Below are 13,373 nucleotides of genomic sequence, written 5' to 3'. Positions count from 1 at the left end.
TCCGAACTTACTATTTTACCACGAGTTATACAGTGGAAAGAAACCAACTAAATTTCATTTAGTGAAAGAAATTCTGAAAATAATTTAACATATCAGAACAAAAGAGATAACAAACTCGCCGAAAATTCCTTAATACTTCGTTAGGAATAATTTTTACAGTCTGTAAAGTACGTTGCCGTAAATAAATGAAAATATATTTACCAAAGATTTGTTGTTCGGTGTATTTTTAGATAAATTCATATTTAATAGGTATAATTTCAGTCTTCACTGGAGTTTCTATGATATAGAGGCAATAATAGCAGCTTCTTTCAACTGCTGACATGCGTGTCGGTGGCGGGAATATAGCCAGTGGGTACAACAGATCGACATGACCGTATTTTTCTGCAATTCCTAGATTTACTTGAATTATTATGACTGTTGCCAGTTATTATAAATTGCTTATACAGTTTTCTATTAAAATTTATATTTGCTGATAGTTACAACTTGATTAATTAATTTACAACTTGATTAATTTCAATATATCTTAACTTTTTCCAGTTAAAATTGATTTAATTAACGTCATGAAATTCATTTTTGCTATTAGGAAAACCTTGATTATTGCACAGAGTTTAATTTAATTAAAGTTTTAAATCAGCGAGCCAAACTTTCTCTGAGCGTACGAGAAGGTTATTCAGCTGCCAACTGATGTCACTATTTCTTTAGGCTGATCTTACACGTCAATGACACTTTAAAAAAATTATAATTTTCATTTTGAACTATGGCGTTCATGCAAAAATGAACATTATTTGCAGGACTACACTTTGGAATTTTACACAGTGTGGAGTAAGTGCACCCTATCTTCCCTGCATTTTTGTCACAAAACTCTTTTTGTCTCCAGAGACTAACTGTCTATCCTTATGAGCGATGGAAGGACTCGAATAGGAAGTTGTTGTGTTGCTCCAGAAAATTAAAATTCGGTGAGTGAACGGTCTCTGACAAGCTGCTGATGGATGATGAATTTGAATTTGTGGTGAGCAGAGAAATTGTTACTTTATGAATGTAAATAATTAAGTAGCTAGACAAAATTTAGATTATTATTAAGGAGCAAATCTGAAATTAGGAGCCGAGAGCTGGCATGTCGTAAGTACAGGGTGTTTCAGAATTAAGTAACCCTTTTAATTTGTTAATAAATAAAAAACTAAGAACGTTATGAAGTTGAAACTTGTTTTATTTATTTCTTTTAAATAAAACAAGTTTCAACTTCATAACGTTCTTAGTTTTTTTATTTATTAACAAATTAAAAGGGTTACTTAATTCTGAAACACCCTGTACTTCAATTGCAACTTTCGAGGATGTAATATCAACATGAAAACAATTTGCAATGACTTGCATGTTCGTGTTAATAGAACTATGGTTTCTTTATATACGAATTCTTTCTCACGTACAAGTCAGCTCTCAATTGTACACTAAGTTTGCCATCCATTACAAATTAATATGCGCTAATAGTTTACAGCGGATCTTTTAAAAATGAAAACTTACAATATTGGCTGATTTTTAATACTAATTGACTAATATTTTACTTGTTTTACTTATTTTATCATAGGTTTTTCCATTAATTTTCTATCTTTTTTGTTGCTTAGATGTTAGCACTCAATTGTAAAAGAGACATATTTTCGTCGTATCCAATGATCTTCAACGTTGCATGGACATTAATAAGCCAAGTATTACTAATCGTCTTACATTTTCTTTTACACGATAATGATGGAGGAGAATTTGGGATAAAAGAACAAAAGTTTACTGAGAATTTGCTTTATTCTCCAAAAATTACTTGTTTTACAAACCCTGTAATTAAAGACTTTGCACTAACACTTGTTTCAATAAAGTGAAGACTACTTTTTATATTATATTCATTGCATATTATGTACAAAAATAATACATGTTACGCCATTTCGCCCAGCCATAAATATTCCTCTACTGAATCTCAATATGAAATGATCCACATTTGAACACCTGCTGCTTCTTAAATTAACTATAACCAGATGCTGTACATGTATTCAATGACTAAATTACTTACAGTAAGCCAATTTTTATCGTTGATTAAGCAAAGATATTATGTAATGGCTGGCCATTGGATTGAATTACTTCCCCCTAGATCAGCACATTTATAAGCAAATGGAAATTTATGAATAAAAAGAAATGTTTTTGTTATGTAAGCAGAGGGAAAATGTGCAACAGCAGAAGTCAACTCCGGCATCGGATTTTGCAATTTTCCTTAAATGGACGTGGTAATTATTTGTACGGAAATGCTAAAGCAAAACGACCAAATAATCGCGACATAAGATCCGTTTCAGTGAAATTAATCCGTGTCAGTGATCGCATATAGCGGAGTTCATTACAATTAAGACTGCCATCAATAACGCTGTACAATTGTGCTTGTAACAAAGTCTGTCACTGATGGCCACAGACAATCTTCGCACCTCCTGTTGTCAAAGTATTCTTGTAATGGAAATATAACACTCATGAAGAATTAGGTCTTTTGTTGTCATTTTCCGGACGATTTGGTTTACGACTACCGTCCCTTCCTGCTCTTTCGGTAATTTTGTCAGCGAGCTTTTCAAAAATGTATTAGTTCTATCCGAGAAATTCATTAATTTGCCATGATGATCACAAGTACACTAAAACTATGTAAAATAAGTGCACTCAATAACTAAAATTGTCAAATATTATCTCAAGGGCTCGGATTTTAGCAATTCTATACAATAAGTAAGCAAGGAATTTCAGTTAGAATTTTTTGGAATGCGTTTCCTTTGCATTTTTGAACGGATATTTGAAGCGCAAAACAAAAGAGCACATTAAACTTAATCGAGTAATTGTTAGCTGTTATGTCGTAAAGTTCCTCTTTGGCTCTAAAGTCTTAGTTGTATTACTGATTTATAAAAAATTTTCATCATATTTGTGCATCACATTTCTGAGCATATAGAAAGTAGTTTGATATGGAAAATATCTGCAGCGATTTGTAGGATTTTCGTACATCTAAACTAAAATATTCGCCGTAACATAAAGACGTATTCCAATAATGTATTCATTTACAATTTGCATTAATAATTGCGGAAACTCATAGTCCCTCATCAATTTTCAGAATAGCTATATTACACGGCAAGTTTATATTGTTAATATAATTTCAAATAAGTAATTTAACACGAGCATCTTCGCTCGCCCGCGGTTCAGGAAACTCAATAAAGCGATGGCATTTGCATTGTGTCCTCATTCGTAATACGCACCCATGCACTTTATGACTTGACACTCGACACATCCGCACCTTTTCTTTCGTGTGGCAAATTATACATATTAGGCGTCTGTCCCTTTGCATTGTGAACTGAAAACATCACTCACACGCGCTTAGCTGTTCCGGGTGTAGTTATCTGAACACTGCACTCACCCGCTCCTGTTCTTTCGTGTAGTTAACTAAACACTGCACTTGATCATCCGCTCCTGTTCCTTCGTGTAGTTAACTAAACACTGCACTCACGCGCCGCTCTATTCCTTCGTGTAGTTAACTAAACACTACGCTCACGTGCCGATCTGTTCCTTCGTGTAGTTAACTAAACACTGCACTCACCCGCTCCTGTTCCTTCGTGTAGTTAAATAAACACTACGCTCACGCGCCGATCTGTTCCTTCGTGTATAGTTAACTAAACACTACGCTCACGTGCCGATCTGTTCCTTCGTGTAGTTAACTGAACACTGCACTCACCCGCTCCTGTTCCTTCGTGTAGTTAACTGAACACTGCACTCACCCGCTCCTGTTCCTTCGTGTAGTTAACTGAACACTGCACTCAACGTGCCTGCGTCTGTTCAACCTAGCTGAAACGACAGGCAAAACTTAATTGGCCTAATCTGCAACGTTGTAGCTTCTTTATACTTTTGATTCGTAGAAGTCTGCACAAGCCTTTTGTGACAGCTACTTTATCTGTTAAGAACTAAATGCCACTATTTGGAAAAGAAGTTTAGATAGATATTGTGAGGGTGCAAAATCACTACTTTTGAAATGATCCAAAAAGGCTGGTTTATTTTTCTAAATCTGTAATAAGCAAGCAGCTATATTGAGGGTAAACTTCAGATATGCTATATGTATGGTTTGATTGTCACTCGTGAGTTCATAGTAGAACACATTTTTTAAGTCTCAACATAAATACAGAGGGATTTTTTAGGGTGCAGTCCCAATCTCGGTTGTAGGATATGCTTTGAACCATGCACGACTCATCTATAACAGTATATTATGACATATTGTCTTTGTTATAGAGGTTCCGCTTTTCGTCGCCTATAGCTCGGACAACGATTCGAGTCACGTCTTTTCAGTTCCTGATCTATATATATGATCTATATTAAATGGCGCTAGAAATTGCTTACAATTACAATTCTGTATATATTATGCTTTCAGTTCGCATTTCAGACTAAAATCATCCATTTTTAAACGTGAAAATCATCTTTAACAGGTTTACCGATTCACGACATAATTGAAACAAGTGTCTTTGAGTGTTTTTTCATGCTAAACTTGCATCTATTGCCTCAATTGTGGAATTCAATCAGTAAAATATGCCTGATATGCTAATTCCTTGTAATGTAAATTAGGGCTGAAAACGGTTAAGAATACAAAAATTTCGACACAATTGGTTCATGTTCGTCGTCGCAGATTCCTTACGCCTGAAACTGATATTCGCCTGAATTTATTTTTTCAAACGGCTGCGGGTTTCGAACTCCCAACTGCTGCTCCAATCTTGGTGACCTTAACCACTCGGCCACAAAGAGCTTATATATGTCAACAGAACAGTTCATTCTAGCGCAACTGTTCCTTCGAGACGTGAACAGAACACTCCATTCAACGCAACTGTTCTTTGGTGACGTGAACAGAACACTTCATTCAACGCAACTGTTCTTTCGATCGTGACGTGAACAGAACACTTCAATCAACCGCAATTGTTCATTCGTGATGCGACTTGATAACTTAAGAAAACCGTATCTGTTCTTTCGTGACGTGAACAGAACACCTCATTCAACCGCAACTGTTCCTTCGAGACGTGAACAGCACACCTCATTCAACCGCAACTGTTCATTCGTGACGTGAACAGAACACCTCAGTCAAACGCAACTGTTCCTTCGAGACGTGAACAGAATACCTGATTCAACCGCAACTGTTCCTTCGAGACGTGAACAGTACACTTCATTCAACGCAACTGTTCTTTCGTGACGTGAACAGAACACTGAATTCAACCACGGTAACTGCTCCTGTATAAATTAAACTAAAAACCTTTTTTCCCACGTGTTTGTTCCAGTGTACAAGATTTTTTTTAATCTACGGAAATTTAACATAAGATTCAATTATGGAATGAATACAACTGAAACAAATTCGAGTCATCTTTCATCTTCTAACAATTTGGTTTAGCTATATTCTTATTTAAATTTAGACGGCAATAGCAATGAGGGCAGAGAAAATAAATGCAATCATTTATTCGAATGATATAGTGGCAATCCTGACGATTAAAAAATGCACGTGGAAAAATGTCAAAAGTCGCTCCCACTACTTCCTGAATTGAAAAAAGATGTACTTCATAAATTTTCAGCCAAAAATGAAAGGCCATGAACTTTTCATTGATATCCTTTAGTAAAGTTTAGCAAATATGTTCAATATGTCAATTGGTTGAATTTCGATAAGAGTATTTTGGTTATATGAGCAATGAAAATATCTATGCATTTTCTCCTTAAGAGTTTTCGTTATTCGTGTCATCAGTGAGGCTGATTTATGTTTGAGAAATTCCGTCTGGAAGTTACATTTCGTTATGGAGGATTAAGAAGCCCAATTATTGATATTTTATATAGTTTTTAGTAGTTTAGTTTTAGTTTTTAGGCCAGTTTCATTTGATTTTTTCCTAGCCTGCTGCACCATAAGACGATCATGTGCCAGCTTGGCATGTAAGGCACGCGCGGTTAGATGCTCCCTAGGTTGCCCGAAACTGAAAAAAATAAGGGCTAAATGGGAAGGCGGAGCGAGTTCTCAGTTCTCTATTGGCTGAGAGTCGTGAATTTGAGCTCCGCCTAGCATCCTGCCACCTCGCCACACAAGTGGATAAAGGCAGGGCACGGTACTGAAGAAGTCCATTCCAGCTTCTGAAACCAAGTTAGCTACTTGCTTCACAAGCAGACCAGAAAACCTCCGTGGACGTCGAAAGACTCATTGGTGTTCAAGTGATGTGATTTTGCCAAGTGATGGTCGTGTAAAACAGATTCAACTTCAGTGAAATTTTACGATTAATCACATATTTTGTTTTACCAAACATCCTAGGAGCTTTTGCTCTTGGGTATAACTGATTTCATCAATTTTTCTGCATCTCGAATACAAAACTGCATTTTCAACAAAAGACATTTTTGTGCATCGAACAAAATTTGCTGAGTGCTGCTACAACTGGAACCATCCTAACACTTGCTACAATTGAAAATATATTGAAATGGAAACGCAAGCGCCGTTCCCCTCTTACAATTTGCTGAATCAAGCAGCTACCCGCGGACCTCTCATGGACCCCTCACTCTATCACCATCAGCTGCACAGTTTTCACCAGTACCCTCACCATCAGCCCCTGGGTCCTACACCCAGTCCCCCTGGATCTGTGAGCCCCCCTCCGAGTCCTTATACTTCAGCCAACACTTCGGGGCCACTCAGCGAGAGACAATTACGTGAGTATTATCATAATATATGTAATTTCTAATTTGTAGCTATAAAATAAAGTTCTTCATTCTTATTCCAGCAATTATACTTATAAATTGAAGATTACGCTTTAATGTAATTAAAGCTCGGCTCGTGTTCATGTAAAAACTGTAATCTGTGATTCTGAATCATGAATATATACCCCCAAACCATTCTCCGTTGAAACGCGCGATCAAACCCGGCCTTTCTAGCCCAAGAAGACATCATACTTTAAGTCCTGTTATTTTTTCACATTTTTTTGTCATTCCGATTAAGAATTATTTTATAAAATCAAATAGCTAATTTCAGGCAAACATTCGTTACATAAATTTAAATGATTCAAATTTAAAGAATTGACCTCCAGCCTGTTAGTTAATGCGGTAATTGCATGCACATAAATATCAATTTGATTAATACGAAATTAAATTTTTCTTTTAGCAGAGACTGAAATGCGAGTTTTTTATAGAATTTCTTTTTAGGGTGATGATTATCTTTCGATTACTAGAATTATCGCTCAATTCAATTTAGAATTTAACTTGAAGGTAAAAGTTAAATATTTAGAGAAAATATATTTTCAGAAAATTGCAATTAAGTTACGAATTCGAATAATTTGTATTTGAACTTTGTACCATAATAATATTCGAGACAAAAACAAAGATGACGTCGGTTCTCCAAATTTAACTATGCAATATTCCAACCTAACAAATAGCAAATGAATATGTTGATATAAGAGACTAAATATACGATATTTTTGTTTCCTATAATTTGTATTTGACTAAGTTTGGCTATTTCATACTGTCAGTAAAACAAAAACAAAAAAATCTGTAAAGAGTCTCAAAAATTGAATTAACAATCGACCAATCTGTCTTTTCTATTTCAGTAGTATATGGAAACTTTGAAAGATGAAAAGGTTTGACTTTTAGCTTTTTTGGTGGGGAGCAGAATTACATGAGGGCAAAATTTTTGCGACTTCATGCAGATTGTTGCTTTTTTGTTACTAGTTTCAGGTTTCGTGTCCGCAAAACCGTTCATTATAAGAGCCTATATCATCGGCAAAATTGACTGTTGCCTACTCTTGTACTATACATGTACACGAAATATGTTGTTTTAAAATGCTTTTCTGCTCAACAGATCCTGTGAGGCGAAGTAGCGGGGAGCCTACGGAATGTCCTTCTTCCTCCATCACAGCCACACCTGAAGCCTCTCCCACTGTATCAAATAACATCAAAGATGTCAATACTAAAGGAAGGAATACGGATACTCAGTCTGCAAATTCAAATGTCAATTCAGCGTGTAATAATAACTATAGTAATAGGGTAACTAACAGCAACAATGAGAAGGGAAAGAGTTTTTCTCAAAACAGTGAATCTTCAGAAGTGCATTCGAATCCGAACGAAATTCAGTCACCAACATCACAAGCCACGTCCCCCGCAGCATCAACGCAGTCAAACAACAACAATCAGTCCGTGCCTGATGTGCGGCGCTACAGGACGGCTTTCACTAAGGAACAAATTGCAATTCTTGAGAATGAGTTCCTCAAAGAAAATTATGTGAGCCGCCCCAGACGATGCGAACTCGCGAGAGAATTGAATCTGCAAGAAGCCACAATCAAAGTCTGGTTCCAAAACCGACGCATGAAAGACAAACGTCAGAGGATGGCGGTGCAATTTACATATCCCGACCCCATCACTGCATACATCTTACACTGCGCTACCTCGAACTCTGCTGTACCCTTCCCGGCACCAGCGTTTCCTCATGCAGTTCCATTTTATCAGAGATTTTCTCCGTACCACATCGGGCGGCCGATGCAACTAATGCAGCCTGCATATGCGCCCGAGACCGCACTACCCGCTCTTGCAAGACCGATTCCGCAGCCTGCCACAGCTCTCAGTCATGATAACCTAGAGTATTTCTTATCTCAACACAGACAAACCTCACCAGTTCACGTCAAAGCCACTAGCCCCGCAATCAGCGTTTCATCGAGTCCTCCTCCCACTACACCGTCATCAAGTCCAATGCATCACAAGATTTTCAAGCCTTATATGGATATCAAGACTGCGTAAAATTTGTGTGGGGCTCCACGGCAGATGATTCATTTCAAAACTGAGGTCTTTACAGTCGTACCAAGAATTGTTCGGATATTACACCGGCTGACACTACTCCTCAAGCAGTTATCCAATCATTTGCTCGTGATAATTCATATTTTACAGGCATGCAAGCATTTACTTATAGCAAAGCCTGCTGGTCATTCGAGTAACAAACGCTGAAAATGTATGTTACTCCTAGTCAAATCTTGTATAAAATCCTCATAAAATTATTACTCATGAATCAATCGAGCACTATTTATCTGTAGAAATTCGCTTGTACATAATTATAGAAATATACTTCACGAGTTATACTTATGAAGTAGCTCTACCATCGCTAGTAGCGTACTTTATTCTACTAAGTAACCATTACTACATGTGAATTCATATGCTTAGTCAGGTGTTTGTTATCTCTTCAACGCACTCATGCAAATGATCTACTTCACATGATGCCCTAATATATGAAAAATTAATTGAAAAGAACAATCGAACATTGTTAATATCTTCGTTGTTTGGTCTGCTGATTGTAAATTGTATGTCATCTGATCAGTATGGTCTCAGATAATTGTCGATAAGTGAAGTGTATAGGAGATTAGATCATTCATTAGATGAGCGTTCTTAATTCTTCTGGTTCTGTCTGTGTAAAATATTTTCCAGCCTCTACATAAGTTCATAAAGTGATGCCGTTATTATAGTACACTACGTATATACGAGTAGCGTTACGTACGTTATAGTACGAGTGGACGTGAAACTTTCGCTTCTTACAATAGCATTGTGGGAAATTTTACATTGTAAATATAACATGCATGCTAAAAATTGTCAGAAAACTGAATGTTTGGGATACTTATCTGAATATTTTATTTGCTATCACCATTTTCTCGGTATCCCTTTAAGAGATGAGATATGTTTTCTGTGAATATTATAATTTTCTACGATTGGATAGGCCTATTTTGTTCTCCAGACTTCGATGAAAATAATTTTAGAACAGTGTAAATTGAACTTCTGTCACATTTTCTCCGAAGGGGCTAGAACTTTCTGGATAAAATTTTCGTCAACTGTTACTATCGTAAAAAAATAAAATAAAACTTTTTATACATGTTTGAATTTTCATTTTATTTTTTGTAATGAAGTTGAAAATGAAAATGTATTCCGACGCTTAATATAATTCGCCCTGTACAATGATAAAACTTCATATCAAATAATTGCTGAAACAGATCTCCAGCGTATGACATTAAGTGAAATGATTATCCTCAAATGAGCTCTTGTAACTGGTCTTGCCTATGCACTAGAAAAATTGCGGTCCAAGCGAAAAATAAAACTACCAGTTACAGTTGTCGACGCACCGAGTTGCAAAAATTGCTTCCACTTCAATACTCCAAGACTGACGGGATATTTTCATATTCGCAACAAATCTAGGCTAACCCCAATTTTTTGAACTTAGATAAGTCCAAAAATTGAGTACGTATAATTAAAGAATAACCATTTATTTGTTTAAAGGAAATATGATCGGACAAAATTCGATGCCGCAATGAGTTATATTTTATTATTCAGATCCAGTTAAGTTGCAGTTTCTAAGTTCACGTTTAAAATTCACTTTGTTGAATTTCGTGAACTTAGTTGTTGAATTTCGTGAACTTTGTTGAATTTCATGAACTTGAAACTTTGTTGTCAGAGTTGAATTTCACGCGAAGGACAGTGAGGTATCCATTTACGATATAAAAGTAAGATTTGATAGTAGCCTATACTTTCGTTTCCTGAGTTCCACGTTTTAGCTGCGTACATTTTTTTCCTGAAATAATTAGGCCCATGCAAGTTATTCATTTATGCAAGTTTGATTGAAGACCAGAGAACGCTGTTTCATCTTCAAACGCCAGCACAAAATTTCGTTCAAATATTATAAAAAAAAACAGGAAAATTTTTAGTATTTTTTCTCTGTATGTGTCCTGTAACAAATGTATATTTTTTTGTTTTCTTCCTACTGACAATAAATGTACTAAAATGTTTGTCGATATTTTCGCTCCACCTTCCTCAATTAGTGTTCTTGTTCATAGCTGAGTTTTATAGGAATAATTAAAATTTCATCTCGATCGAAAACCCTTCTCTAGAGAAAAAATATTCACATATTCTAGACTCTTTTCATCGAATATTTAATTTGATGATATTCTGATGATTGCATCAGTAATGAACATGCATGGCAACATTATTATTTAAAATTAAAACAATGAAAGATTCAAATTAAACTAGATTGGCCGGTTTAACCGTTTTATTCGTATATGCATTGCGCTTTATTGGGATACATCATTTAATCAAAAGTTTGCTTGACAAACTTGCAATAATTTGATGATAAAATCAAATGGAGTCGTAAACAGAAATTACAGCTAGTGTAGAAATAGTTTATGATGAAAAGACTCGTAATAATCGGCATGAATTTCACGATCTCGACCCCATCCATTAATTTGCAATGTAATCTGTTTTTCGATATCAAGAAAGATATATGTTACGTATATTCGTATGTCGAAGGATTGAAAACACGATTTTTCGTTTTCCTTTTCTTTATGAAATCGGTTGCTGCAAGCAAACAATATACAAAGTAAAAAATGGTTACATAAAATTAGTATTGCACATAAGGTACGATCAAGAGGTAAAATAATTTATTTCGAACATATACATGTATTTAACACGATAAAAGTCAAATATACACGTTACACGGATCTTCAGAATTAAAACACACGTACCAAACATTTCCTTCTTTATACAGTTTAGAGCCATCACCGCAACTGAAATTCTAGATGCACCGAATAAAGTAAAATGTATGTGACACGCATGCATCAGGCGCACGAAATGTCCAAGAGAAGTGCAGTTGAGGATCAAGAATTTAACAATATATATAGTGAATGAAATTTATTTTTCGACATTTTTCACCATGACTACTTGCGCCGGTCTGCTAAACAATAATCTAGTAATATGAATATTAGAACCCAATAGAAAAATATTTCGTCGACGTCTTGCAAATTTTTACATCCTGCATGGTTTCGACACTCCGCTACTCATTTTACGAAGTAATTACTTTTTTTTTCATATTTTATTAAGATTAAGTCTATCCTGATGTAAGGTTCAAGTTAAGGACGACTCCAATTTGATTCGATAAATTTCCGCCCCCGACTGCCACCTAACCTCAACAAAGGAGAAATGAAAGCCAGATAAACTAGTATCTATTAACCCGAGACAACTACAATAATGACTAACGCAACACTCAACTATTTAACAATTTATAACATGGAACAGATAACTACGAATAATAGGCACACGGAACTGAAAATATGGGTAACTTTATAAAGAAACAATATGCTGAAGGCACAATAACCTTAGGACGCAATATGCTGAAGGCAAAACGCTGATGACACTATGCTGAAGGCAATACACAGATGACACTATATGCTGAAGGCAATACACAGATGACACTATATGCTGATATCGTGGAGAGGCGCGGCGATCCATCGTGGAGAGGCGGCGATCCATCGTGGAGAGGCGGCGATGTATCGTTGAGAGGCGGCGATCCATCGTGGAGAGCGGCGATCTATCGTGGAAGGCGGCGATCCATCGTGAAGGCGGCGATCCATCGTGAAGGCGGCGATCCATCGTGGAAGGCGGCGATCCATCGTGAAGGCGGCGATCCATCCTGGCCTGGGAACAAATACCGAAACAAATACCGATTCATCCGAAATCGTTCATCCGAAACAAATACCGATAGCCTAATAATGTCTTCATGCATCGTGTAATTAGCAGGTATAGCACTGATGAAAAGGTTGCATGCATAAAGGATTAAGGTTGAATTCTGATAAAAGGGACGACGCCTACATCTGGCTTCCAACGTTGGCCATTCCAAGTCATGAAGAATATGTTTCACAAACTGGAACTTTGACGGAAACGTCAAACGTCATCCACCATGCTGTTCTGCGTTATACTTTTTTAGAGAATGATATCTTCTGCAGTCTGAAGATTCCAGCGTTATCCCAGTTTACGGCCGGAGGACTGTGCAATTTGTATTAAACCGACTTGATGCATGGTTTTGCAGGATATCCTGGCGTTTCGCCTGATGGAGCCATGAGTTAAGTTTGCGTCGATGGTTGTGTTGGAAATGCGTGTGAGGTCCCCATTTTTTTAGCGCATTTTCTCATTTATGGAAAAAAAATGCGCTATTGTGCTCGTCATGTCACTTAGTCCGTGACTTCATGGACGGACGGACGAGAAAATGCGCTCTCTGTCACTCACTGCAGTGAGTACTGATCTCATTTTTGTTCTTTGGGAGTGTGACGGCAATTGACACTTCATCCGAGTCTGTATTCGACCCGCAGTCTGCAGCAATATATGAGTCTCCCGGCCATTCTATTACACGGACAAAATTATTATAGCATCATTAAATGCCACACATGAAGGGTCTGTTTCACTAAAATGAAAAAAATATGAATTAGACATAAATCGATTTATTAACAAAATATATAAAGCTTGATTATTTAAAAAATAATATTCTAATAAACATCAGTCATTGCGGCATGAATTATATTAAAAAT

The 13,373-nt window shown here is 36.4% G+C and overlaps 1 protein-coding gene across 1 annotated transcript; it reads left to right on the top strand.

Moving 5' to 3' along the window:
• Positions 1–6,408: 6,408 nt before the first annotated feature.
• LOC108672253 (homeobox even-skipped homolog protein 2) lies at positions 6,409–9,519 on the top strand. The gene is made up of 2 exons (XM_018159894.2): positions 6,409–6,708; positions 7,850–9,519. Exons 1-2 carry the CDS (start codon positions 6,483–6,485, stop codon positions 8,779–8,781), a joined length of 1,158 nt encoding a protein of 385 aa, XP_018015383.1. The 5' UTR covers positions 6,409–6,482; the 3' UTR covers positions 8,782–9,519.
• The last annotated feature ends 3,854 nt before the right edge of the window (positions 9,520–13,373 follow it).

Source organism: Hyalella azteca, unplaced genomic scaffold, assembly GCF_000764305.2.
Source record: "Hyalella azteca isolate HAZT.00-mixed unplaced genomic scaffold, Hazt_2.0.2 contig1749, whole genome shotgun sequence".
In the NCBI taxonomy this organism is placed as follows: Eukaryota; Metazoa; Arthropoda; class Malacostraca; order Amphipoda; family Hyalellidae; genus Hyalella; species Hyalella azteca.
The sequence above is the reverse complement of the archived record's forward strand: the minus strand, read 5'-3'. Positions and strand labels throughout refer to the sequence as shown.

What these genes read in the sequence shown, in the direction of transcription:
- LOC108672253 (XM_018159894.2), top strand. Translation starts at nt 6,483, where the DNA reads ATGGAAACGCAAGCGCCGTTCCCCTCTTACAATTTGCTGAATCAAGCA. An exon ending in ACTCAGCGAGAGACAATTAC is followed by an intron (nt 6,709 to 7,849) that starts GTGAGTATTATC and finishes TCTGCTCAACAG; the next exon opens with ATCCTGTGAGGCGAAGTAGC.